Source organism: Coregonus clupeaformis, chromosome 23 (genome assembly GCF_020615455.1).
Source record: "Coregonus clupeaformis isolate EN_2021a chromosome 23, ASM2061545v1, whole genome shotgun sequence".
NCBI classification, from domain to species: Eukaryota; Metazoa; Chordata; class Actinopteri; order Salmoniformes; family Salmonidae; genus Coregonus; species Coregonus clupeaformis.
The window spans coordinates 22,983,136-23,009,200 of record NC_059214.1 but is presented as its reverse complement, the minus strand read 5'-3'; the positions used below and the strand labels follow the sequence as shown (position 1 = coordinate 23,009,200).

General features: G+C 42.6%; 1 protein-coding gene across 1 annotated transcript in view; it reads left to right on the top strand.

Annotated features, from left to right (window-relative positions):
- Window positions 1-3,039: 3,039 nt before the first annotated feature.
- The window catches only part of LOC121536741 (muscleblind-like protein 2a), a 35,948-nt gene continuing 12,922 nt past the window's right edge, over window positions 3,040-26,065 (top strand). The window contains 3 exon segments of the mRNA XM_045206587.1: window positions 3,040-3,298; window positions 8,889-9,574; window positions 9,577-9,683. Of these exon segments, the coding sequence (XP_045062522.1) occupies window positions 9,511-9,574; window positions 9,577-9,683 (171 nt within the window). The 5' untranslated portion in view covers window positions 3,040-3,298; window positions 8,889-9,510.

The following is a 26,065-nucleotide window of genomic DNA, read 5'->3' as shown; positions in this document are numbered from 1 at the left end:
GACATCCTGTGACTTACTGACTAGAAATGGACCAGCTGTGTGTAAATGTCTTAACAAGCTATAGAGTCCCACTAAATCCTCACAATCTTCCTTAGATATATTATCCTTTCAGAAATGTCACACGTACAGTGGGGAGAACAAGTATTTGATACACTGCCGATTTTGCAGGTTTTCCTACTTACAAAGCATGTAGAGGTCTGTAATTTTTTATCATAGGTACACTTCAACTGTAAGAGACGGAATCTAAAACAAAAATCCAGAAAATCACATTGTATGATTAATTTGTAATTAATTTGCATTTTATTGCATGACATAAGTATTTGATCACCTACCAAACAGTAAGAATTCCGGCTCTCACAGACCTGTTCAAACAGACTCCAACCTCTCCACAATGGCCAAGACCAGAGAGCTGTGTAAGGACATCAGGAATAAAATTGTAGACCTGCACAAGGCTGGGATGGGCTACAGGACAATAGGCAAGCAGCTTGGTGAGAAGGCAACAACTGTTGGCGCAATTATTAGAAAATGGAAGAAGTTCAAGATGACGGTCAATCAACCTCGGTCTGGGGCTCCATGCAAGATCTCACCTTGTGGGGCATCAATGATCATGAGAAAGGTGAGGGATCAGCCCAGAACTACATGGCAGGACCTGGTCAATGACCTGAAGAGAGCTGGGACCACAGTCTCAAAGAAAACCATTAGTAACACACTACGCCGTAATGGATTAAAATCCTGCAGCGCACGCAAGGTCCCCCTGCTCAAGCCAGTGCATGTCCAGGCCCGTCTGAAGTTTGCCAATGACCATCTGGATGATCCAGAGGAGAAATGGGAGAAGGTCATGTGGTCTGATGAGACAAAAATATAGCTTTTTGGTCTAAACTCCACTCGCCGTGTTTGGAGGAAGAAGAACGATGAGTACAACCCCAAGAACATGATCCCAACCGTGAAGCATGGAGGTGGAAACATCATTCTTTGGGGATGCTTTTCTGCAAAGGGGACAGGACGACTGCAACGTATTGAGGGGAGGATGGATGGGGCCATGTATTGCGAGATCTTGGCCAATAACCTCCTTCCGTCAGTAAGAGCATTGAAGATGGGTCGTGGCTGGGTCTTCCAGCATGACAACGACCCGAAACACACAGCCAGGGCAACTAAGGAGTGGCTCCGTAAGAAGCATCTCAAGGTCCTGGAGTGGCCTAGCCAGTCTCCAGACCTGAACCCAAAATAAAATCTTTGGAGGGAGCTGAAAGTCCGTATTGCCCAGCGACAGCCCCGAAACCTGAAGGATCTGGAGAAGGTCTGTATGGAGGAGTGGGCCAAAATCCCTGCTGCAGTGTGTGCAAACCTGGTCAAGACCTACAGGAAACGTATGATCTCTGTAATTGCAAACAAAGGTTTCTGTACCAAATATTAAGTTCTGCTTTTCTGATGTATCAAATACTTATGTCATGCAATAAAATGCAAATTAATTACTTAAAAATCATACAATGTGATTTTCTGGATTTTTGTTTTAGATTCCGTCTCTCACAGTTGAAGTGTACCTATGATACAAATTACAGACCTCTACATGCTTTGTAAGTAGGAAAACCTGCAAAATCGGCAGTGTATCAAATACTTGTTTTCCCCACTGTATATGTGGTGTTCTACCTTGTAGATTTCCATAAATTCAAAGGTTTGCTAATTCAGTACATCATTAGTGTGTGATGTCCCCAAGACTAATGTTAGGATTGATACATTATGTACAGCTGCTGGTGTGTCCTGCATGCATGCATGTGTAACAGAATGGCCACACAGTGGTTACACATGCATGTCACAGGTAAAGTACAGGTTTGATAGATTTCAATGACAACTTCTCCAAGGTTAACAAGTTTACAATGCACCCTTTCCTATAGCCAATCTACCAGATAATTTCATTACTCTATTTGCCTGACTGATAATCTATTACACATCCTCTCTGAAACACATTTAGGCATAGGCCTAGCTATTTGTTTGGTTCTAATCTGCCAATTATAATCTTGTGAGAGTTACGATGTATGGATAAATGATAGCATTAATGAAAATTTATTATAATGTCACATAATGTGTGTGTCTGTTTGTAAATAACTTATATTAATAAGTATGATGCATTTCAGTAGGCTAAATGTGGATAATCCACCTTCAGGCTCCCATAAACCTATAGAGGCATCTAAACTACATCCCATCAATCAACAAGGTGCAGCCTTTATCTTGTCCACATGGTTTGGCTCTAGTTTTCTATGGCCAGCTGTCTATTCTGCGATGACCTTGAGTATTATGAACGGTCAGGAGGATGCTTGACTTGCTCTTCATTCCCCTATGAACCAGGCAGGCTATGAGTGAAAAAGAGCATCCTTGGGAAGAAAAGGTTAAGATTTCAACTACAATATGTCAATTCCGATTTAATCCGTGTGAAAATATGATTAAGAGGTCAAAAGTCGTATCTTCTTGTGGCATGGATTTCTCTATTCTGATTTATTCACCTACGAATGTCATGCAATAAATCAGTTTTGAGGCTTTTGAAACATCCCATAGTACTAGGCCTATTTTTTATGTTCAATCTCTAGTGATGAATACTATGACTAACAGAAGAATAACAAGAAAGGAAGTGTTTTCCAACCAGAAAACGGAGATGAACGCTGGCTTGATTTTTTTCAGAAATCCTTGTAATAAAACCCTGTAATAAACAAAAAATCCCGGTAATTTTCCTCACGGTTCCATTGCTGTTCCCTTGGTAACAAGCAAACCCTTGCCCTTCTGGAGCCTCCTGACATTCGCTTGGAACGTACCAAGCTGCTGTGGGGATATCTGTAGATTTCCATTTCACTAATAAGTTAGTTTTTACCAAAAATGTGTCATTTGAAAAACAAATAATAACGTGCCTTATCTTTTAACCTTGAAAGTATATTTATATTCCAACGAATCTTCTAGATTTTCCGATTTTAGTACGCACATTGGCAGACAGTAGCATTACGTTACCCCTTCAAATAAATCAAACTGGCAGTCGTAGAGCGAGCTGTCAAATGCTTGTTGCTTGTTGTGTCAGATCCGTGCTAGCTACAAAGTAACGAAGAGAAATCAAACACCCAGTTATTTTCCTCTGAAAGTGGCTATAGCTCATCTATAGCTAGGTAATACGACAATAATTAAGTCGACCGTTGAAGGTTGAACAGCACCTTGTCCTCTCCACTTTACATTTTGTTTTTCTCTGTTCCATGGTGCTTTCTACCCTGGCTGCGTGACTGGTAGCTTGCGCAGGGGAGCGAGTCGTCCTGATGATGAGGTAAGCAGGTGGAAATGCTAGCTTCAGCTTGTCAGTGTCCTAGCTAGCTCGCTATGTACCCAAATATGATGTGTCATTTGTTGCAGGTTAGGAAAAGTGCCTAATAATAAAGTGTTATCCCTAAGACTAAATGGGAATGCATGCAGAAGCTAGCATATTCTGCTTGTCATCAGAGAGGAAGAGGCGAAGCGAGGGTTTACTCCGCCCAAAATTTGTCCACGAAAACAAAACCATGAAGTGAGGAATTTCATGGTTTTGGTCAATGAGTGTCGAATTTGGTCAACAACAAAAAATAATTGCTAATTTGCTACGTGAGTCTTATTTGATCGAATATACGTTTCGTAATGGTTAGGGTGTTACGAATGCAGTGATATAAAATTGGACGCACGTGGCATTTCGTCAACTAAAAAAAACGACTTTATTTTGGAGTTATGCCTGTTGTTCACACGCGTAACTGCCCTCATTGGCTAGATTTCCTATCTGATCTCGCCTCCTCCCGCCTGCCTTCCATCTTTGAGGACATGTATTTCCATTGTTAGAGCGTTCACTCGACTATCTTGCAAATATATTATAACATCTTTGTTGTCGTGTTAGCGTGTGCTAGCTATCAAAGTTCCATCTGCAGTAGCTAGCTAACTGTGACGGGTGGTGTTGGTGGCTCGTGCACGGACTTTGCTAACGTTAGCTAACGTTATATAGCCAGCCGTAGCCTATTTTGCTTGCTACCTCCTGATGGCTGGCTACTGTAACGTTAGCTCCCAAGACTTCAGCTACTTGTTTATTGTTGGTACAGTGTAGATAGCTAGCTATAAGCTCAGATCACATTACAAGTTACTTTGATGTCACTTGCTTTTCAGCTTCAAATTTGGGGGAACGACCTTCATCATTGTGATACCTGATTTTTAAAGAACAGGTTAAAAAGAGAGAAAGATAGCTAACCTGTTTTCATAATGTGTAATGTCAAATTGCTCAACTTTATGCAATTTTCAGTGCAAACATCACAACTATTTTGGGCCTCTTGAGAAAGCATAAACTAGGCTAGTGGAGAAAGTAGGCTCTTATGTTGGATATGTTATTACACATCCGCTATTTTGTTTAGTTGTAAATTATTCGATTAATTTGTTGTTAAGAGTGAACAATAATGTCTCCAAACCAAAGGAGTAATTATGTTAAGACTTGGGTATAGATCATCTGAAATAGCAGATCATAAAGGTTTTGCATAAGGGTATTTGCAGCTAGCCTGGCTGTCAGTCTGTCTGAGCTTTGCAGCCAGTACACAGCAAATCCTTGCCTGATCTGCTATTGGCCAGAGAGGGCTGGGAGGGTCTTCCTGGAGGCGGGCGGGCATTCAGGAAGGGGGTGGCTGGAAATGTTTCAGCCAGAGAGTTAAGCAGACAGTCTTTTTCTGCACTGTCGTGGAAAGAAAATCCCTGTCTAGGCATGGGCCTGAGCACACAGCACTGAGAAGGGAATGAAAACTATTCACATGGTGATTATCTTTAGACAGAAAGTAATTAGAAGAAGTCGAACTGCTAACACAGACTCTGTGGTGGATGTTAGAGAGACTGGGGAGCTCCAGCACTGCATGAGGTAAGAGGATTTTTTCCCTGGCTGCTCTGTTTCCTGACTAGTTCATAAAGGAATTTGCTGCATTATGCTGCATACCATGCGGTGAGAGGGAGAGATAGGGGACTTCACTCATAGAGGTGGTTAGAATCTGTTCCACTGATCACGCTCCGCATGCAGTTGCTGCTTCTTCTATTTGCTTTTGGTTGGCTGTTCCTCTCTAATGTGTACATTTAGTTGGTCAATGTTGGGAGTTTACTTCTCCCATACTGCCAGCAAAGAACAAGGTGGTCCAGTTATGTCTGCTCTGCAATTTCCTGTGGTGTTTCACCACTTACCCAGTCTGTCTATCCTGTGTCAAAATGACTTCCAAAGTGTGTGTGTTTGCACAATTTCTTTATGTACATGAGTCTGGAGGACTGGGGGCCAACATCTCATAACCATGATTTATTCTCTGATGCACCAGGTGTTAACCCGTCATCAAATCTAACACAGAAGTAACTGGAGAGGGTCTGTCACAAATAGGAAAAATGGAAAGGTATACCTAATCCATCTTCCCAATTCAAAGTTGTAGACGTGATTTGAAAGTGCTTGTTGTGAGTTTGGTCCCTGAGACAGTTTTCTTCTGTACATTTTGACACATTTTTGAAGCTAGGCTATGACATTTTTATGTTGAAGGCTCCATATTAACGTTGCAACATTCAATTCCATTACGCTACAGCACTGCTTGAATAACCACAACTTTTTATTTTTACTCAAAACCAGTACTTCTAGCCTTTGCTATTTCCAAGTGTTTTGTAAGTTATAGGTTACATGTTTTTTTCCCAGAAACCAATGAAATTACAGCACACACTGATAGGAAGGGTTTATTTTCCTCTCAAATTTGTTTGGTCTCACTGGTGGGTAGATTGCTGTAGATAAGTACTGCAGATTTTCTCATACTGCAGTGTGAATGGAGCCTTAGTAACATGAAGATAATTAAGGTCGCGCCAGTTCAGTTGGTAGTTGAAGACTATTAGAATATGAAGTGCATACGCTTGCTGATTTAATAAATTGCTGCTTGCATTGTCCCTGGCTGAAAGCTGGATGGTTTACAATAGTAAGGCCCTAGAGCTGGTTGTTCATCCCAAACGAACAAAACAGAATGTCAGAATTAACACTGACCAAACTAGGCCATGAATCCATGGATGCGATAATGAGATAGAGATGTAGGAAAAAATAGATACAGTTACATATCGGGATATTATTTTTGTCGATATATCATATCGTTTTGACAATATCGCAATATTATTTTTGTGCTAGTTGGCTGTACCTGCACCAAAACTCCAGTATTCTTCCTTCATAGCTTGTTCTTCATCTTTTTAAATATGGAGCCAATTTGTTTTCAGCACATTTAAACTTGTTTTCACATGGTTCTCTCTTGTCCCTCTGCAGAAGAGATATGGTGAGCAATATGTTTGGAACAAACAAATCGTAATTGAATCACAGTATAATATAACATATATAAACAACAGCCTAAATGGAGGATAATTTTGCTGGGGGGGCAATGAGGTGATTCGGGATCTTTCCCCCCACGGCATCATTCCCCCACGCGTTTCCATGGCATTTCCACTGTTTTAGTCGAGTTCCATTGACCTCTTTACCGCATCCATAGATTGACCTAGACCTATTTTCATTTGTATACACAGCTAATAACTTGACTCAATTAACAAAAGTAATGATACATTTGCCAAGACCTCTCACATGTCAAATTGGAAACAATATTTTCATGAAGAGATCAGGCGTTCAGTCTGTAGGAAATGTAGGCTATTTTTTCACCCAAGTGTCATTCTCTGGGCCATGGGATTATTCAAGGCTCTCCCTTAATTTGCATTTTACAGCTGCCTTTAGTGCATCCAACTGACTTGTAGGGAATAAGTATAAACAAGAATCAAAACCAGGGCTACTGCAAAGCAGGATGAGCCAAAGGCAAAACGAGAGTCTCTTTCTCTCACATTGACAACCTCAAGTGTTGCAGTGCAGAGCCTCCCACACTAAGCTAAATGTCAAACTATTGAGTGATAGTGTTGCATTTCTATATTTCTGTTGCCCTGATATGTTAAGCTAATGACAGCAAAACCACACTCACTTTTACTCCATTTTTACAGAAAATACAGAAGGCTGTAGGACTACTGTTTACAATATAATAATTCCTCTCATGAGAGATGTGCAAGTTTACCTTCTAATTTATTAATTACAAGCTATTTAAAGTTGCTTGACAAAGAAGCAGACCTCACAATTACCCCAATTACATACATTTCTGACCTTGGAGAATAGGATGTTGAATGAAATTATACTTTTTTTCTGTGACGTGATGTCCTACTTTTTTCCAGACGACATCAGCTAGAATTTGAAAGATATTGTTGCTGCACTTTAATTATTAACTGGAATTGTAGGTAGCCTAGGTATCAATTGAATTTATCTTCAACCTTTGGTTTATGATGTAGCGTAATACAATGCATTCAGTAGCCTACACTTACAAAATAGAGTCAGAAATGTAGGTGTATGACAATGTAAAAATGAATGGCAGACATGCCCTGTACTGTAGGACTAAATATTATAAGGTTTTACCTCTCTGTCCCCCTTCCATTGTTGAATGCCACATTGCATCATGCTGACATTGAGGCTAAAATTGAATTCTGTCCTTCCTTCCAGGATGTCAACAGAATTGATATCGCTGCATGTTATTATTAGCCTCAGTCCCCAAGGCCTTCACTCTGTTTGGGGTCCTTCTCCTAGTGTACCCCCAGCTGCTCTGGCTCCCGCCAAGCATATTTATAATTTTGTCTTATTGGACTTGTCTGTCTGAATAGAAAGGCTGTCCGGAGATAAATACAGTGCCGGACATAGAGTGCACAGAATAAACATTTCATAAACCGATGGCTGAATACAGATTCAAGGTCAGAAGCATTAATCAGTCAAATATATCACTTTGATTGGAGGAAGGCTGCTGTGTGTGAGGCGGGTGGCTGGGCTGTAGATTTAGACACAGGCCCACGTCACAGGCTGACATTTGCAAAAGCCTAGCTAGTAGGACTATAGCACAGGACTATGGCGTAGGTCAACAATGTCAACAATATCCCACGGCAACAATATCCTACCACCTAAAATGGCAGTTTAGCAATTTGAAGGGGGAACTGGACTAATCTGGAGAGGTCACAGGAGTGTTATAGGCACCTCCCTACCTGTGTCCTATAATCTATCATGCCTCATCAGCGTTATCCTAGATGCACATTTAGCCAGGCTGCCAGTAAGGATCATATTATATTGTCTGACATAGTAAGCCTTTTAAGAATAGCTCTTATGTAATTTTGGCATTTGCAAATTTGCATGCCTCCATCTACTCATCTTGTTTATTTATTTATTATTGTAGCCTAACTGATATAGACTGTAATGAGGTTATTAATGGTATTGTGCAATTGATAAGTAGAGGGAGAGGTATTATTTCAGGAGGACAAATTACATTTCATACGCCTTTTTGTATTCACTTTCCCCAAATGGGCTAGCCTTTTACCGGATCTGAAAATGAGGTAGGATTAGGCTAATTGCAAAAGGTCTCAATTGATATTAGCCTGTTCATTACGTATCTTTCCATAGAAGTCGAAAGTCCTTTGGGAGAAAAGGAAATTAGATCCTGCCTTGAGTGGGTGATTATTTTCTATGATTTTCATAATTATTTTGTTAATATAGATGGATGTGTATGTCCATTAGATGGGATGTAATGGAGGTGCTTTACTCATAGTGTCTGGTCCTATCATAGAGTAGCCTACATCATTTTTTAAAATACATTTGATTGCTTGACACAATTCATCATGATATTTTTAACCCAAGCTATGCTGTTGCCATGCCTCAGTTTGTGAAAAGAGCCCATAGCAACTTGAGCAGCATAAAATGAAAGTAGGCTAATAGTATAGTAATAACAAGAGCACTAACATACATTATTTATAAAATAACTAGGCTAACCTAATTCTTTCCTATCTTCCAGATCACCAACAGAAAGTGCCTTTCAGACAACATCTCCAAGTTGAAGCTGCTCTGTGGTCCATATGTGCTTGGAAAGCCAACGCTCCCTTTAAGGCCAGGTCTGAGCTGTGACAGGGGATACCTCAGCTGCAAATCTTCAGTAGCCTCCAATTCATTTCTGAACGACTCCAGTGGCTAAGGAATCCAAGACGAAAGCATTATTGTGGAGAGGACAACTGCCAAAACACAAAGAGCTGAAAAATTAGCAGTTGGCAAAGTCAATACCAAGCACGTCTTCATTAATATTCTATCAAGGAGCTCCATTGCCTCGAAATACTATTATTGAGAGTGTTCTTGTCAGTGGAGGAGGAGAGACACTTGGGGGTGTCACAGAGCAAGCCACTCAACCTTTTCAGAGGTCTGCCAAAGGTGCAAACTGATTGATGAGTGATTGATCGTTGATCGATTAGCTTTCCTCCCAGCTTATGCTGTGAGGGCCTGTCTAGTTGCTACATATGATTTGAGAACTTTTCAAACACAAATCAAACAGAGCCAAAAGTTGTGAACTTCTTTACGTGAGGCCATTTTTGAGTTAGAGTCAACTGATATATTGAACTTGCAGCGTTCAATTGGAACCTCTTGACATGGCTCTGAATATATCTTCGATAAGAGACACAAAATGGCTGACATTGGAAGTTTGTCGTCAGTTTCAAGAGGAACTTGCTCACGGAGTGATGAGGAATGCAAATTTGCACACCCACCAAAGAGCTGCCAGGTTGAAAATGGAAGAGTTATTGCCTGCTTTGACTCGCTAAAGGTAAGGAATGTCATGCACCATTCTTCTGTTAGATTCATGATTATTTGCTTTAGGTGCTGGGAGAACTGTGTTAGGCCGATCTAGGAGCCAACACAGATAAAGAGATTCTAAAGTGTTTATTGTAAGGAAATAGATACAAAAAACCTCTGCAGTTTGCTGTTTCTCCCATCCCACTAGACATCCCAGTGCCAGGTCGAATACTGTACTGTTTATTCTAATCCAAAATTGACATCCCACACTACTACACCCCATGGGGTGTATATAAACTATAGCCTAGTGCTGGCTTCCAGTGGGATTACTGCTGATGCATTCTCCCTCACCTCAGTGGCCCCGGCTGTCTGTGGCTAGGCCTAGGTTAATCCACAGAGAGGCTCTCACTGCCCCCTTCCCCCATGGATTATTCTGATGTTCAATCATCTCCTTATCTCCACTGGCCAAAGGGCCTGGTCCCTATCGGTCAAGGCTGGTTCTCTGACAACCATCAACAGGAATTGATACAAAGGACCTATTTTTCCAAAGTGCCTCTGTAGGTTTTAGTCCTTTTTTGGGAGGGTGAAAATGGGTTGCTTTTGATTTTGCCCATTGACTGTTCACCACAAGCCGTTAATGGAGACGGAGATAGTGTTGCAAGTTACTTTTTGTTATTGCTATGGATGGCAGGACATTTCGGGCCTCACTAGTTGCCTAGCCATTAATCTTAGAAAGAGTCACACACTGTTGCCCAAGCTCCTTCCAGAACAGTGCAGTCATTGAGCTGCTTGTCCTCCAAGGCTTGTATCTACCTACCATGCATCTAATGTCTTAGCCTACTTACTGGGCCCTCTGAGACTGGAGTCATCACACCACAAGGCTGGTGATTAGAACCTTGGGGAAAGCCTGCTCAAGACTCATAGGTTCCTTCAGAACAGAGACTTGCGTGGATTTTAGTTTGAGGTGTATGTGGAAGAGGCTTTACGACTGGGGGCAGTATATTGAGTGTAATACTGATGATTCACTTAACTTTTTTGTTGTTTATTCTGAAATATTGTGGTGGGCTAGGCTACATTAATGCCCTCAGCAAACAGGATGAACATCCTCTCTGGCTCAGCCCACCCACACACGCTTCATTTCACTCAATATTGTCTCAATTATGTCACAGTTGCTCTTCTAATGAGGGTTTTTTAGACTAGGGTTTTTTTAGACTGCACTTCAACTGATTTTAATGACACTAGGCTCAATGTCATCACTTCTGTTCTGCACATCACTATAGCAACTGTGTCTGTCCAGCCTCTGTCCTGAAAGGGGATCTTGTAATGCATGCTAGCTTGTTCATGTCTAAGGTGAATTGATTTCCTGCTGCAGTTCAAGTGAAATGTTGATTCATAATCAGGATTTTCATGTGCTTGCTTGGACCACTATCCCTGATGATATTAGGTGATAAATCTTAGCCTAAAAAATCTAGGCCTATGATTTGTATCTGGACTGTTCAGAGAGAGCGAGAGCGAGAATGAGAGAGGCTCTGTTGTTAGCTGATGGAAGGGGGATGGGAAGAGATTGGCTAGAAAATATACAAATGCCTCAATCATGTGATTATGTCACGATTCGTTCTGCTGAATAGCCTGTTGTCTAGGAAGAGTTCCTCGAACATTGTCTGTAACTGACATTCCTATTGGCTCAGCTTTGACAGTGGTTTCCGCTGTGATTTAGCCCACATTTTCCCTGAAACATATTGATGTGTTCTTTAGTCAACTGAATGATAGGCTAGCCATGTTGGCCCACTTTTACAGTTTTGATGTAATATCATATGAGAAAACAAAAACTGTGTTTGTTTAGCTTGTGGATTTGCTCTGTTGTTTTCATAAGTACCCCTTATCAACCTCTAGCGGAAGCAATTTGGGAGGTGAACCATTTCAATAAAATACTGACTGGAGCTTAGGCCTAGGTCTGAACAACTGGTGAGGAAGCATCTCTTATGGATGTCACAGGTCTGTTCTCCTCCTGATTCAACATGCCTAACCTCATTTTGTGCATGTGATTCCACTTTCCCCAGCAGCAACAAATGCATGACAGTAACTACTATCTCATGACTGGCTGCAAATTGACAAGGAAAGGCAGACAGAAACTTGTGTTGTCCACAGATCTCCCCCTCTTATCTGAATCGTCTGCATGAGAAGCTGTCCTTTGCCTTACTGACCTGCCGATTTCCTCCCCAGAAATAGGGATGGGCATCAGGCCCTGTCTCTCCCACTGCTCTCAGCCTAACCCAACACTGCTGTGCTGGCTGGCTGGCTGGGGCTTGGCTGTCAGTCATGATATGGCTGAGAGGAGCTGTTTCTTGTGGGCTGGTCCCAGGAGACTGTGCTGAAGCTGGGTCAGAGGAAGCCTCTGAAGACAGAGAGAGCAGAGAAGAGAACAGTGCTGCTGATGCCTGAAGCTAAGCTAGATAGCTGCCTAGCTTACAGAGATATAGGGTGAGACATTATGTGGGCTATCGCGTATGATTAGGAGCTCAGCTGATTGTAGCACCACATTATCACCACTTGATGCAAAGGCAGTGAGTAGGAAACATCAAATTCAGTTGGATGGATACTTAGTTATTTGGGCCTGGCCTAGGTTAGCCTACATGTTTAGCCTACATTAGCCTATTAGGCTGTACATGTGTAATCACCATATGTCAAATAGCCTAGCTATGGCACTTTCTGGAACCATGAAATGTAGGCCATGCTTTCATTGTCTACTACAGGGGTCTTCAACCTTTTCTTGCCCAGGGACCCCCTCCCAGGCAAACCGGCGACCCGGCCATCATACGTTAGCAAAAAAAATCAGGTGAATGATAATGGCAAGGAAAAGTAATCAACATTTGAAAATGAATAGATTTGGTGATCGTTTTTCATTATTATGACCTCCCCACATTATCATTGGAAGAGGAAGTGTAAACTCTAACATACCGGTAGCCTAATAGGTAGAAAGGTAACTTCAAACACATTTTCGCTAAAAGCAGCTGTTTAGCTGGATAAACAAAGGTTAGCCATGTGTTGGCAAAAACTAAAATATTGGGGGGGGGTGGAAAAACACTTTCAGTGTTGACTTAAATTACTAAAACCAGCTATAAATTATGTAGAAAAGATAATGGAGATATAGTTTTAAATAATATCATCTTTGAGAACTACAATCACCAAAATAAAAGCTAGACAGTCAGGGAGAATTGAAAATTCCAAAAACAATCAATTTAGAGGTATAGATTTTATGGAGGGAGCTGAAGGTTCGAGTTGCCAAACGTCAGGCTCGAAACCTTAATGACTTGGAGAAGATCTGCAAAGAGGAGTGGGACAAAATCCCTCCTGAGATGTGTGCAAACCTGGTGGCCAACTACAAGAAACGTCTGACCTCTCTGATTGCCAACAAGGGTTTTGCCACCAAGTACTAAGTCATGTTTTGCAGAGGGGTCAAATACTTATTTCCCTCATTAAAATGCAAATCAATTTATAACATTTTTGACATGCGTTTTTCTGGATTTTTTTGTTGTTATTCTGTCTCTCACTGTTCAAATAAACCTACCATTAAAATTAAAGACTGATCATTTCTTTGTCAGTGGACAAACGGACAAAATCAGCAGGGGATCAAATACTTTTTTCCCTCACTGTATGTTTGAACAAAATAACACAGCATTAGCCATGGCGAAATGTATAGAATTGCAGGAAATTAGTTTTAAAACTGCAAAATGTTCCCTCAGCTCCATGGCAGAATATATAGAATCGCAGGAAATTTGCTTTAAAATTGCAACATTTCTCAGCTCCATGGAGACATTTGTAGAATTGCAAAAAATTGCTCTACACCACCAAGATGGGGGCGCCCACAACCTAAGACCTTTTTTGATCCAGAAAAAAACTGTAACTATACCCTTTTTATGTCTCAATTCCTCAAATTGTGCGAAGAGCAGACCCTACTTGGATCCTTGGCACGTCCCTAACCAAAACCCTAACTTTATCTTAACCATAACCATAACACTTACCTGACCCTAACCAGAACCATTTTAAATGTCAACTTTAATGGGGTAGGGACATCCCATGGATCCCAGATTGCACGGACCTTACTAAAACGGGAGTATCAATGAACATTGATTCTGGAAAATGAATGCTCAGTTTCTGTCGCACGGCATTGTGATACCACGTACCGCTATACTAGCTGTCTAGTCTGTGTTTTATAAATGTGCAATAAGCATAAAACACAATTATATAAGGAATTGGCAACTCGTTCTCATTCTGAGAAATAAAGTAGGCCACTTGATTTCAACATCTGAACAAAGTGGACAGGCTTGCACGCTGTTCAAACAGTTGGAAACGGAGAGAAGGGTATGTTCATAACAATTCAACTGTTCTGTCTTGTTAGCTAGCAAATAGATCCAAGTAGGCTAAACTTGAAATAAACCACATGACCAAAAGTATGTGGACACCTGCTTGTCGAACATCTCATTCCAAAATCATGGGCATTAATATGGAGTTGGTCCCCCCTTTGCTGCTATAACAGCCTCCACTCTTCTGGGAAGGCTTTCCACTAGATGTTGGAATATTGGTGCGGGGACTTGCTTCCCATTCATCCATAAGAGCATTATTGAGGCCGGGCACTGATGTTGCGCGATTAGGCCTGGCTCGCAGTCGGCCTTCCAATTCATCCCAAAGGTGTACGATGGGGTTGAGGTCAGGGCTCTGTGCAGGCCAGTCAAGTTCTTCCACACCGATCTCGACAAACCATTTCTGTATGGACCTCGCTTTGCACACAGGGGCATTGTCATGCTGAAACAGGAAAGGACCTTCCCCAAACTGTTGGCAAAAAGTTGGAAGCACAGAATCGTCTAGAATGTCATTGTATGCTGTAGCGCTAAGATTTCCCTTCAATGGAACTAAGGGGCCTAGCCCAAAACTTGAAAAACAGCCCCAGACCATTATTCCTGCTCCACCAAACTTTACAGTTGGCACTATATATACATTGGGGCAGGTAGCGTTCTCCTGGCATTCGCCAAACCCAGATTCGTCAGTCGGACTGCCAGATGGTGAAGCGTGATTCATCACTCCAGAGAACGCGTTTCCACTGCTCCAGATTCCAATGGCGGCGAGCTTTACACCACTCCAGCCGACACTTGGCATTAAGGTCATTCTGAGAGAGATAGCAGGAGAGTTGGCTAGAGACGGCACGCTCAAGAGTTTTGGAGAGAAAAGAAAGAAGGGATACTGGTCTGTAGTTGTTGACATCGGAGGGATCGAGTGTAGGTTTTTTGAGGAGGGGTGCAAATCTCGCTCTCTTGAAGACGGAAGGGACATAGCCAGCGGTCAAGGATGAGTTGGTGAGCGAGGTGAGGTAAGGGAGAATGTCTCCGGAAATGGTCTGGAGAAGAGAGGAGGGGATAGGGTCAAGCGGGCAGGTTGTTGGGCGGCCGGCCGTCACAAGTCGCAAGATTTCATCTGGAGAGAGGGGGGAGAAAGAAGTGAAAGCATAGGGTAGGGCAGTGTGAACAGGACCAGCGGTGTCATTGGACTTAATAAATGAGGATCGGATGTCATCAACCTTCTTTTCAAAATGGTTGACAAAGTCATCCACAGAGAGGGAGGAGGGAGGGGGAGGAGGAAGAGGATTCAGCAGGGAGGAGAATGTGGCAAAGAGCTTCCTAGGGTTAGAGGCAGAGGCTTGACATTTAGAGTGGTAGAAAGTGGCTTTAGCAGAAGAAACAGAGGAAGAAAATGTAGAGAGGAGGGAGTGAAAAGATGACAGGTCCACAGGGAGTCTAGTTTTCCTCCATTTCTGCTCGGCTGCCCGGAGCCCTATTCTGTGCGCTCGCAATGAGTCGTCAAGCCACGGAGCAGGAGGGGAGGACCGAGCCGGCCGGGAGGATAGGGGACATAGAGAGTCAAAAGATGCAGAAAGGGAGGAGAGGAGGATTGAGGAGGCAGAATCAGGAGATCGGAGGGAGAAGGATTTAGCAGAGGGAAGAGATGATAGGATGGAAGAGGAGAGAGTAGTGGGAGAGAGAGAGCGAAGGTTGCGACGGCACATTACCATCTGAGTAGGGGCAGAGTGAGTAGTGTTGGAGGAGAGCGAGAGAGAAAAGGAAACAAAGTAGTGGTCGGAGACATGGAGGGGAGTTGCAGTGAGATTAGTAGAAGAGCAGCATCTAGTAAAGATGAGGTCAAGCGTATTGCCTGCCTTGTGAGTAGGGGGACGGTGAGAGGGTGAGGTCAAAAGAGGAGAGGAGTGGAAAGAAGGAGGCAGAGAGAAATGAGTCAAATGTGGACGTAGGGAGGTTGAAATCCCCCAAAACTGTGAGGGGTGAGCCATCCTCAGGAAAGGAACTTATCAAGGCGTCAAGCTCATTGATGAACTCTCCAAGGGAACCTGGAGGGCGATAGATGACAAGGATATTAAGCTTAAATGGGCTAGTGACTGTGACAGCATGGAATTCAAATGAGGAGATAGACAGATGAGTTAGGGGAAAAATTGAGAATGTCCACTTGGGAGAGATGAGGATTCCTGTGCCACCACCCCTCTGACCAGATGCTCTCGGGGTATGCGAGAACACATGGTCAGACGAGGAGAGAGCAGTAGGAGTAGCAGTGTTTGCTGTGGTAATCCATGTTTCCGTCAGCGCCAAGAAGTCGAGGGACTGGAGGGTGAACTCTGCCTTGTTGGCCGCAGAACGGCAGTTCCAGAGGCTGCCGGAGACCTGGAATTCCAGATGGGTCGTGCGTGCAGGGACCACCAGATTAGAGTGGCAGCAACCACGCGGTGTGAAGCGTTTGTATGGCCTGTGCAGAGAGGAGAGAACAGGGATAGACAGACACATAGTTGACAGGCTACAGAAAAGGCTACAATAATGCAAAAGAGATCGGAATAAAATTAACTAAACATCTGGGGAAGCGAGAGAGCGGGGCCTCCCTCACTTACATTTCACTGAAACACTCAAATATAACTCTCCCAACTTCCACTTTAGAAATTATAATTGTTGTAAACTACAGCGGTTCAATGTTTTCTAGGAATAGACTCTAACTTAGTTTATTCAGCTAGCTAACTTGGTACAGTATTCTTCCGTGAAAACCGCCCAGGGCACTGTATCCTATGACGCCATAGCTAACTAGCATCCAATAACACACGGTTTAGCACCAATACTTGGTTACCACCAACTACCAATAGTGTGTTAACACACTAAACAGATCATTTGTGTCCGTGTCTAGTTCTTTTCATAACGCAGAAATAATTAAACATTGGCTAGCTAGCACAAAGTCAGTCTTGCTAGCTACACAGTGTTCAGAAAGTGAAGTTTTACGTTGAAAAATTCTCATTGACTAAAATTATATTGTATTAGTTGCTACAGTACTGCTAGCTGGTAGTGTTGGCTAGCTAGCAATGGCTGCGGTGTTGACTTTGTTTGAAAAACGGCGTCGCTGCAAACAAATGTAGCTGGCTAAAATTATATTGTATTTAGTTGCTACAGTACTGCTAGCTGGTAGTGTTGGCTAGCTAACAATGGCTGCAGTGTTGACTTTGTTTGAAAAACGGAGTCGCTGCGAACAAATGTAGCTGGCTAGCTAACCTCGATAGTTTCTCAATACTACACCTTTATCTTTGATACAAATATAACTATGTAGCTAGCTAACATTACACTAATCAAATCGTTCCATTGTAATGTAATGTGTGTCATATTACCTGCGGAGCAAAGTACAGCATAACTACTCACTCCAACTCCCAGGTCAGGGTTTTACAATTTATTTTCAGCCAACTTCCAAGCAAATACTTTATTAATTTATTGTTACAAATCAGCTTGCTAGCCAACTAGCCTGCTAACGTTAGCCCTACCAGCCTGCTAACGTTACGTTAGCACTGCGTGAGTCAGCCAGTTGCTATCAACACCTAGCTTACAGCTACACTAAAGTAAACCAAAGTTTTGTAAATACATAACGCCATCTAACCAGTTAATAACTAATGTTACCAGTATATGCAGTTATCTTAGCCAGCAAGCCACCCAGCTAAAGTTAGTTATTTTAGTCTGCTAGCTAGCCAGTTAACTAGCCTAGCTAGCCAACCACTACGGTCGACATTGCTAAGTAGTAAGCCTATGTACACCACCAACTAGTCTAGCACAGGCAGGAACCCACAGAACACAACAAAAAAGCCAGCAGATATAAAGTAGAGAGAGCGGAGACTTACTGATTGACGGCCGAGTTAGCTACCAAAGCCTGCTAACATTAGCCACCAAAGCCTGCTAACGTTAGCCCTACTAGCCTGCTAACATTACGTTAGCACTGCATGAGTCAGCCAGTTGCTATCAACACCTAGCTTACAGCTACATTAAAGTAAACCAATGTTTTGGAAATACATAAACTCCATCTAACCAGTTAGCAAATAATGTTACCGGTATATGCAGTTATCTTAGCCAGCAAGCTAAAGTTAGTTATTTAGCCTAGCCAGCTAACTAGCCTAGCTAGCCAACCACCACGGTTGACATAGCTAAGTAGAAAGCCAGAGAACAACTACAGACGGGATTAGTTATAAATATCTTTGGAAAAACGAGTCTAGCACAGGCAGGAATCCACAGAACACAACAAAAAATGCCAGCAGATATAAAGTAGAGATAACGGAGACTTACCGATTGACGGCTGAGTTAGCTACCAAAGTCAAAGAAGAGCCAAGGTGAGGCAGCTAGCTAACCAATAGGATATAGTGAGGTAAATACACATTGAATTTATCTGGTTTATCTCAAACACTGCTGACACTTGAGATGTACCAGTAGGTCAGTAGGAAATATAGGTTACAGGCTTCACATTCACGCTCGGCACAGCACCTGGTTTCAGTCAGTCTCATTCCGAATCCTGCCTTCCACTGGTTATATTAAGCCATCGAAGCCCTCCGGGGTGAAATGAGCACCACATACAGTAGACAAGCGCATGGCTCCCATACTCCAACCCGCTAGCTTCAACCGGACAAACAGTTCCGACTTCAAAGTTTGCATCTCATTTTTGGGCCACAAATGAGTCGTAACCCCATCCTTGTGGGTAGTACTGCACTATGTGGGTATTACTGCACTAGCTACAAACGATGGAAAACTACTATAACACTCACTCGCTCCACTACCACTACCAAACACACAGGACATAGTAGCACGTGGGCTTGTGCTTGAGAGATTTTTCTAAAATGCCTGCTACAAGAAGTTAGTCATTAGCTGTGAGGGGAACGGCACCTCCTTACCTTCAGGCTCTGATCAGACCCTACACCCAAACAAGGGCACTACGTTCATCCACCTCTGGCCTGCTAGCCCCCCTACCTCTACGGAAGCACAGTTCCCGCTTAGCCCAGTCAAAGCTATTCGCTGCTCTGGCACCCCAATGGTGGAACAAGCTCCCCACGACGCCTGGACAGCGGAGTCACTGACCACCTTCCGGAGACACTTGAATCCCTACCTCTTTAAGGAATACCTGGAATAGTATAACAGTAATCCTTCTACACCTCCCCCCTCCCCCAGTGGTGGTTGTCCCACTGGCTATCCTAAGTTGAATGCACCAATTTGTTAGTCGCTCTGGATAAGAGCGTCTGCTAAATGACTTAAATGTAAATTATTAGTGAAAGTGCATTATGCATGTTTCTGGTTAAATTTGGAACAAAAAGGGCATTTTCATAGACTAACTTGAAATCCAGATTAGTGATTTTTCTAACAAAGCAGGTTAAACTGTTTTGATAAAATAATTACATTATTAGTGGGTCTTATGATTGTGAAAGGCTATATTTAGCCTAGGTATAATTTCACAAGCTCTAAATTCATTACATTATTGCTGACTGTTTTAAATGCAGTGTATTTTACCTTTAATTGTATAGTAAAGCTTATTTAGCCCTAGCTGACATCCCTGAGAGGTATTGAAAGCAGCAGCAGGAATATTAATGGAACATCCATTCCATGCGTCTTGAATGGCTGTCAACATAGCTCAGAGTGTGAAACTTAATCTAGTCGTAATTCCCTCCTGACACATTTTGGGGGGAATGAGACTTGAAGACTTCATGTTTCAGGTGGTTAAACGAGGCTGACACCAGAATGGTGAAATGTGGTGAGCAATACAAATGTTTATTCTGCCTCTGGATACGGGACGAAAGCTTATAGGCTTATAACATGTCAAAAAGACAATACACGCACTGTCCTCAGAATCACTTTTAATCCGCTTAACCTGTAGGGTAAACGTCCCTATTAAGACCACCAAATCCGCTTTTCAGACATTTTTTATATACAGTGCCTTGCAAAAGTATTCATCCCCCTTGGCGTTTTTCCTGTTTTGTTGCATTACAACCTGTAATTTAAATGGATTTTTATTTGGATTTCATGTAATGGACATAAACAAAATAGTCCAAATTGGTAATGTGAAATGAAATAAATAACTTGTTTCAAAATATTCAAAAATTAATAACGGAAAAGTGGTGCATGCATATGTATTCACCCCCTTTGCTATGAAGGCCCTAAATAAGATCTGGTGCAATTACCTTCAGAAGTCACATAATTAGTTAAATAAAGTCCACCTGTGTGCAATCTAAGTGTCACATGATCTGTCACATGATCTCAGTATACAGTGGGGAAAAAAAGTATTTAGTCAGCCACCAATTGTGCAAGTTCTCCCACTTAAAAAGATGAGAGAGGCCTGTAATTTTCATCATAGGTACACGTCAACTATGACAGACAAATTGAGAAAAGAAAATCCAGAAAATCACATTGTAGGATTTTTAATGAATTTATTTGCAAATTATGGTGGAAAATAAGTATTTGGTCACCTACAAACAAGCAAGATTTCTGGCTCTCACAGACCTGTAACTTCTTCTTTAAGAGGCTCCTCTGTCCTCCACTCGTTACCTGTATTAATGGCACCTGTTTGAACTTGTTATCAGTATAAAAGACACCTGTCCACAACCTCAAACAGTCACACTCCAAACTCCACTATGGTCAAGACCAAAGAGCTGTCAAAGGACACCAGAAACAAAATTGTAGACCTGCACCAGGCTGGGAAGACTGAATCTGCAATAGGTAAGCAGCTTGGTTTGAAGAAATCAACTGTGGGAGCAATTATTAGGAAATGGAAGACATACAAGACCACTGATAATCTCCCTCGATCTGGGGCTCCACGCAAGATCTCACCCCGTGGGGTCAAAATGATCACAAGAACGGTGAGCAAAAATCCCAGAACCACACGGGGGGACCTAGTGAATGACCTGCAGAGAGCTGGGACCAAAGTAACAAAGCCTACCATCAGTAACACACTACGCCGCCAGGGACTCAAATCCTGCAGTGCAAGACATGTCCCCCTGCTTAAGCCAGTACATGTCCAGGCCCATCTGAAGTTTGCTAGAGTGCATTTGGATGATCCAGAAGAGGATTGGGAGAATGTCATATGGTCAGATGAAACCAAAATAGAACATTTTGGTAAAAACTCAACTCGTCGTGTTTGGAGGACAAAGAATGCTGAGTTGCATCCAAAGAACACCATACCTACTGTGAAGCATGGGGGTGGAAACATCATGCTTTGGGGCTGTTTTTCTGCAAAAGGACCAGGACGACTGATCCGTGTAAAAGAAAGAATGAATGGGGCCATGTATCGTGAGATTTTGAGTGAAAACCTCCTTCATTGAAGATGAAACGTGGCTGGGTCTTTCAGCATGACAATGATCCCAAACACACCGCCCGGGCAACGAAGGAGTGGCTTCATAAGAAGCATTTCAAGGTCCTGGAGTGGCCTAGCCAGTCTCCAGATCTCAACCCCATAGAAAATCTTTGGAGGGAGTTGAAAGTCTGTGTTGCCCAGCGACAGCCCCAAAACATCACTGCTCTAGAGGAGATCTGCATGGAGGAATGGGCCAAAATACCAGCAACAGTGTGTGAAAACCTTGTGAAGACTTACAGAAAACGTTTGACCTGTGTCATTGCCAACAAAGTATTGAGAAACTTTTGTTATTGACCAAATACTTATTTTCTACCATAATTTGCAAATAAATTCATAAAAAATCCTACAATGTGATTTTCTGGAATTTTTTTTCTCATTTTGTCTGTCATAGTTGACGTGTACCTATGATGAAAATTACAGGCCTCTCTCATCTTTTTAAGTGGGAGAACTTGCACAATTGGTGGCTGACTAAATACTTTTTTTCCCCACTGTATATACACCTGTTCTGAAAGGCCCCAGAGTCTGCAACACCACTAAGCAAGGGGCACCACCAAGCAAGCGGCACCATGAAGACCAAGGAGCTCTCCAAACAGGTCAGGGACAAAGTTGTGGAGAAGTACAGATCAGGGTTGGGTTATAAAAAAATATCTGAAACTTTGAACATCCCACGGAGCACCATTAAATCCATAATTAAAAATGGAAAGAATATGGTACCACAACAAACCTGCCAAGAGAGGGCCGCCCACCAAAACTCACGGACCAGGCAAGGAGGGCATTAATCAGAGAGGCAACAAAGAGACCAAAGATAACCCTGAAGGAGCTTCAAATCTCCGCAGCGGAGATTGGAGTATCTGTCCAAATAAAAAAATATGCAAACAAGTTTGGTGTTCGCCAAATGGCATGTGGGAGACTCCCCAAACATATGGAAGAAGGTACTCTGATCAGATGAGACTAAAATTGAGCTTTTTGGCCATCAAGGAAAACGCTATGTCTGGCACAAACCCAACACCTCTCATCACCCTGAGAACACCATCCCCACAGTGAAGCATGGTGGTGGCAGCATCATGCTGTGGGGATGTTTTTCATCGGCAGGGACTGGGAAACTGGTCAGAATTGAAGGAATGATGGATGGCGCTAAATACAGGGAAATTCTTAAGGGAAACCTGTTTCAGTCTTCCAGAGATTTGAGACTGGGACGGAGGTTCACCTTCCAGCAGGACAATGACCCTAAGCATACTGCTAAAGCAACACTTGAGTGGTTTAAGGGGAAACATTTAAATGTATTGGAATGGCCTAGTCAAAGCCCAGACCTCAATCCAATTGAGAATCTGTGGTATGACTTAAAGATTGCTGTACACCAGCGGAACCCATCCAACTTGAAGGAGCTGGAGCAGTTTTGCCTTGAAGAATGGGCAAAAATCCCAGTGGCTAGATGTGCCAAGCTTATAGAGACATAACCCAAGAGCCTTGCAGCTGTAATTGCTGCAAAAGATTGTTTGTTTCACAATAAAAAAGAGTTTGCATCTTCAAAGTGGTAGGCATGTTGTGTAAATCAAATGATACAAACCCCACAAAAATCAATTTGAATTAAAATGCCAAGGGGGGTGAATACTTTCGCAAGCCACTGTATATGGTACGTGGGCTTAATAGGGACGTTTACCCTATCCCAAACAGTACTGAGGAGCAAATATGAATTGTGTATTTTGTGCTCAGGCCACTCCCCAGCATTTCGGGCTGTTTTGTTTATTGTGTGGTGTTTAACATTCAGTGTGTGGGTGGGGTGGCCAGCACAGCACAGCACATGCTGTTATACTGGGATTAGTCAAATTTATCTGCTTCACGTCTGCTGCTGCGCTAACAAAGATTTATGAACAGAGCTTCCATCAGATACAGTACATCACAAAAAGGGCTACTCTGTTTCGTGAGCTTGTACTTTTATTGGCCAGTAGATCATGTATTGTGTATCCTGTTTTAGATGTGGAGGGTTTAGGCTACTCCAAGGGAAAACATAAAACCTTCTCTTGTTATTCTGTGATACCTCATCCAAATAGCCTAACGTTGAAGGCAGCTATTTATTCTCCTCTCACAATGTAATCTGAGACAATGTGTGATATGACATTGATATTCTATTATGTAAATTGATCACTGAACATCTGCCTCATATTAAGGGTGACTTTGGCATTAGGTGGGTGAGACATGAATAATGCATCATTGTGAAATGAAATTCTCTAAAGCCGGTGTAAATCCTATTTTGTTAATAGAGTTCAAATTATTTCTAAACAGTGGCAGAACTTTTTAAAATTGTTTCTACCCCTGTAAATCCAGCACAACCATCTTGCATTATGAATGCCTCCACCAGTGGCATTCTTCTAGAACAGCTGTGCAGTGAGGACTCGAGCAAAGGCCATCAGAGGGGTGGACCAGGGGTCGACAGAGTCCACGTGTGAAAGGGAATGGAACTCCACCAATGCTTAACATTTCACAGTAGGAACAAGGCTGTCACACCAAACCAGCAGGTGAAAGTAACAGAACCAAAGACAGACTGAGAGAACTACTCTACACCTCATGAAGAGATCAGAGCTACAGTACATGAGATCTCTACACTCCTTTCTTATGATGAGGGGGGCTACTACATCACTACCTCACCCCTAGTCAGCCCTCTCCCTCAGCAGTCAGCACCTGCACCACCTTCCTTTCAGAAGTAATGCGAATTGAGGCTCCTGTTCATCACCCAGAGTCATTATTTCTGATTTCCTGTATTCCTCCCTCATTCACGGCAGTCTTGTCAGTGTTTTTACAGTAGCTGAGACTGCCGTGCCCCCATAAGACCGTGTGGTCCCTTTTAATGCGTTGAGGACCAGGAAATGCCATGAAAGGCCATGCATTGTACAGATGAAAACACTATTGTATTAAGCCTAATGGCTTCAGACCCAGAATTCCCCCAGAAATCTACAGTACCTCCTCTGTTCCCTATACTCACTCAATTTACATAAATCTATAGGCTAGTATGGTATGCTTACCGTTGCATGCGTCTCCCAAAGACCTTTCTGTGCTGCTAACGTCATTATCATTGGTTATTTATACTCACTACTAGCCTAAGCACTAATTATTGATTCAACATTTCCTCTTAACCTGAATAATGTATATTCACGTCAATATTATTTGCATCAATTAAAGCATTTATTGGAAAGGAATACGGCACACGCACTTGTAAATGGATCTTGGATGACATTGTGCCTGTTCCACTCTCCACTCTGTGTGTGTAAAATAGTTTCTGTTAAGATGTTAGTTTTAGGCACTCAGAGGATCAATATGCCTTCTTCAGAAAAGCAGAAAATTATACTAGACCTTTCATTACATTATACTACAATGAGAATGTACGTATCCTAAGTTCAAGTGTAAATAACGAGTTAAACATCTGGCTGATTAGTGAAGAGTTGTAACCATATTTAGACTTCACAAGCCAGCATGTTGTGTTTTTATTCTACCTACTTCCTGTTGGGCATGACTATGTAGCCTACCAGACAAAGCCATGATATCAGAGAAACAAAAGAGCACCTTAGCAGATAGCCATTGTAGCCTACACTCTTAGAAAAAAGGGTTCCAAAAGGGTTCTGCAGCTGTCCCCATAGGAGAACCCTTTTTGGTTCAAGGTAGAATCCTTTTTGGTTCCAGGAAGAACTCTTTTGGGTTCCATGTAGAACCCTGGAAAGGGTTCTACATGGAACCCAAAAGGGTTCTACCTGGAACCAAAAGGTTTCTACCTGGAACCAAAAGGGTTCTACCTGGAACCAAAAAGGGTTCTCCTATGAGGACAGCTGCAGAACCCTTTTGGTTTCTAAGAGTGTAGATGCCTTCATGCATGTGAGTATGAGCAGTTGGTGATTGTTGGTTCAGGTGCTACACGGTTTTCACATTCCAGGCTCATCCAGCATCCTGTTCATGACATCAAAGCCCTCACCACTACCACCTGGAGAGAGAGCTGGAGCTGAGCAGGGCTATAGCAGCCAGAGAATAGCTGTTAGGAACCTAAAGGGAGATAGGCTGCTCTGCTGCTCAATATCGGATTCAGTGAAGCAGCGAGAGCCTCTCGTGCTCTTTTACATTACGGTGTATGGCATTTGTTGGTGTAGGTTGCTGTTGATGTTTGCTGAAGTGGCACACAGTGCGGTGTGGGCCTTTGCCCCCCTGATGTGGGTTAGGCTGTGGGCTGTGCAGTATTGAGTTAGTGTGAGAGCTGGGTGGGTGAGCGTGTGGCCTAGCTGCAGGAGCTCACTGCAGATGATATGATGTGGGAGAGCAGGAAAACAGGAGGAGGGAAGGCGGGTAATGTGTTTGGAATTAGCACTCTCACTGCAGTGGAAAGCCAGGCTTAAGAGACAACAGCTCAGCTATGTTATTAGCATATTAATTTCTAGTTTCTCAGCAGTTTTTGTTATAGCCCATCTGTAGGATTATTAGAGGAGACACAAACACACAGGCTATTGAATTACCCCGGGGAATATGAGGTAAGTCTGAGTCTGTGTGTTTATTTACAAGGTGTAGCCATGTGAGAGAGAATGTGAAAGTGAAACATAGACCATTGTAAATAGGCCTACATGTTGACTTTGAAATGTCCCAATTGTTGCCTTTTATTAAATAGAGGCAAATATGAATCCGATCAGCTCCAGAAAAGTGTCCCACTAACAGATATCAACAGAACTTATGGAGCCAGTGGAGGAT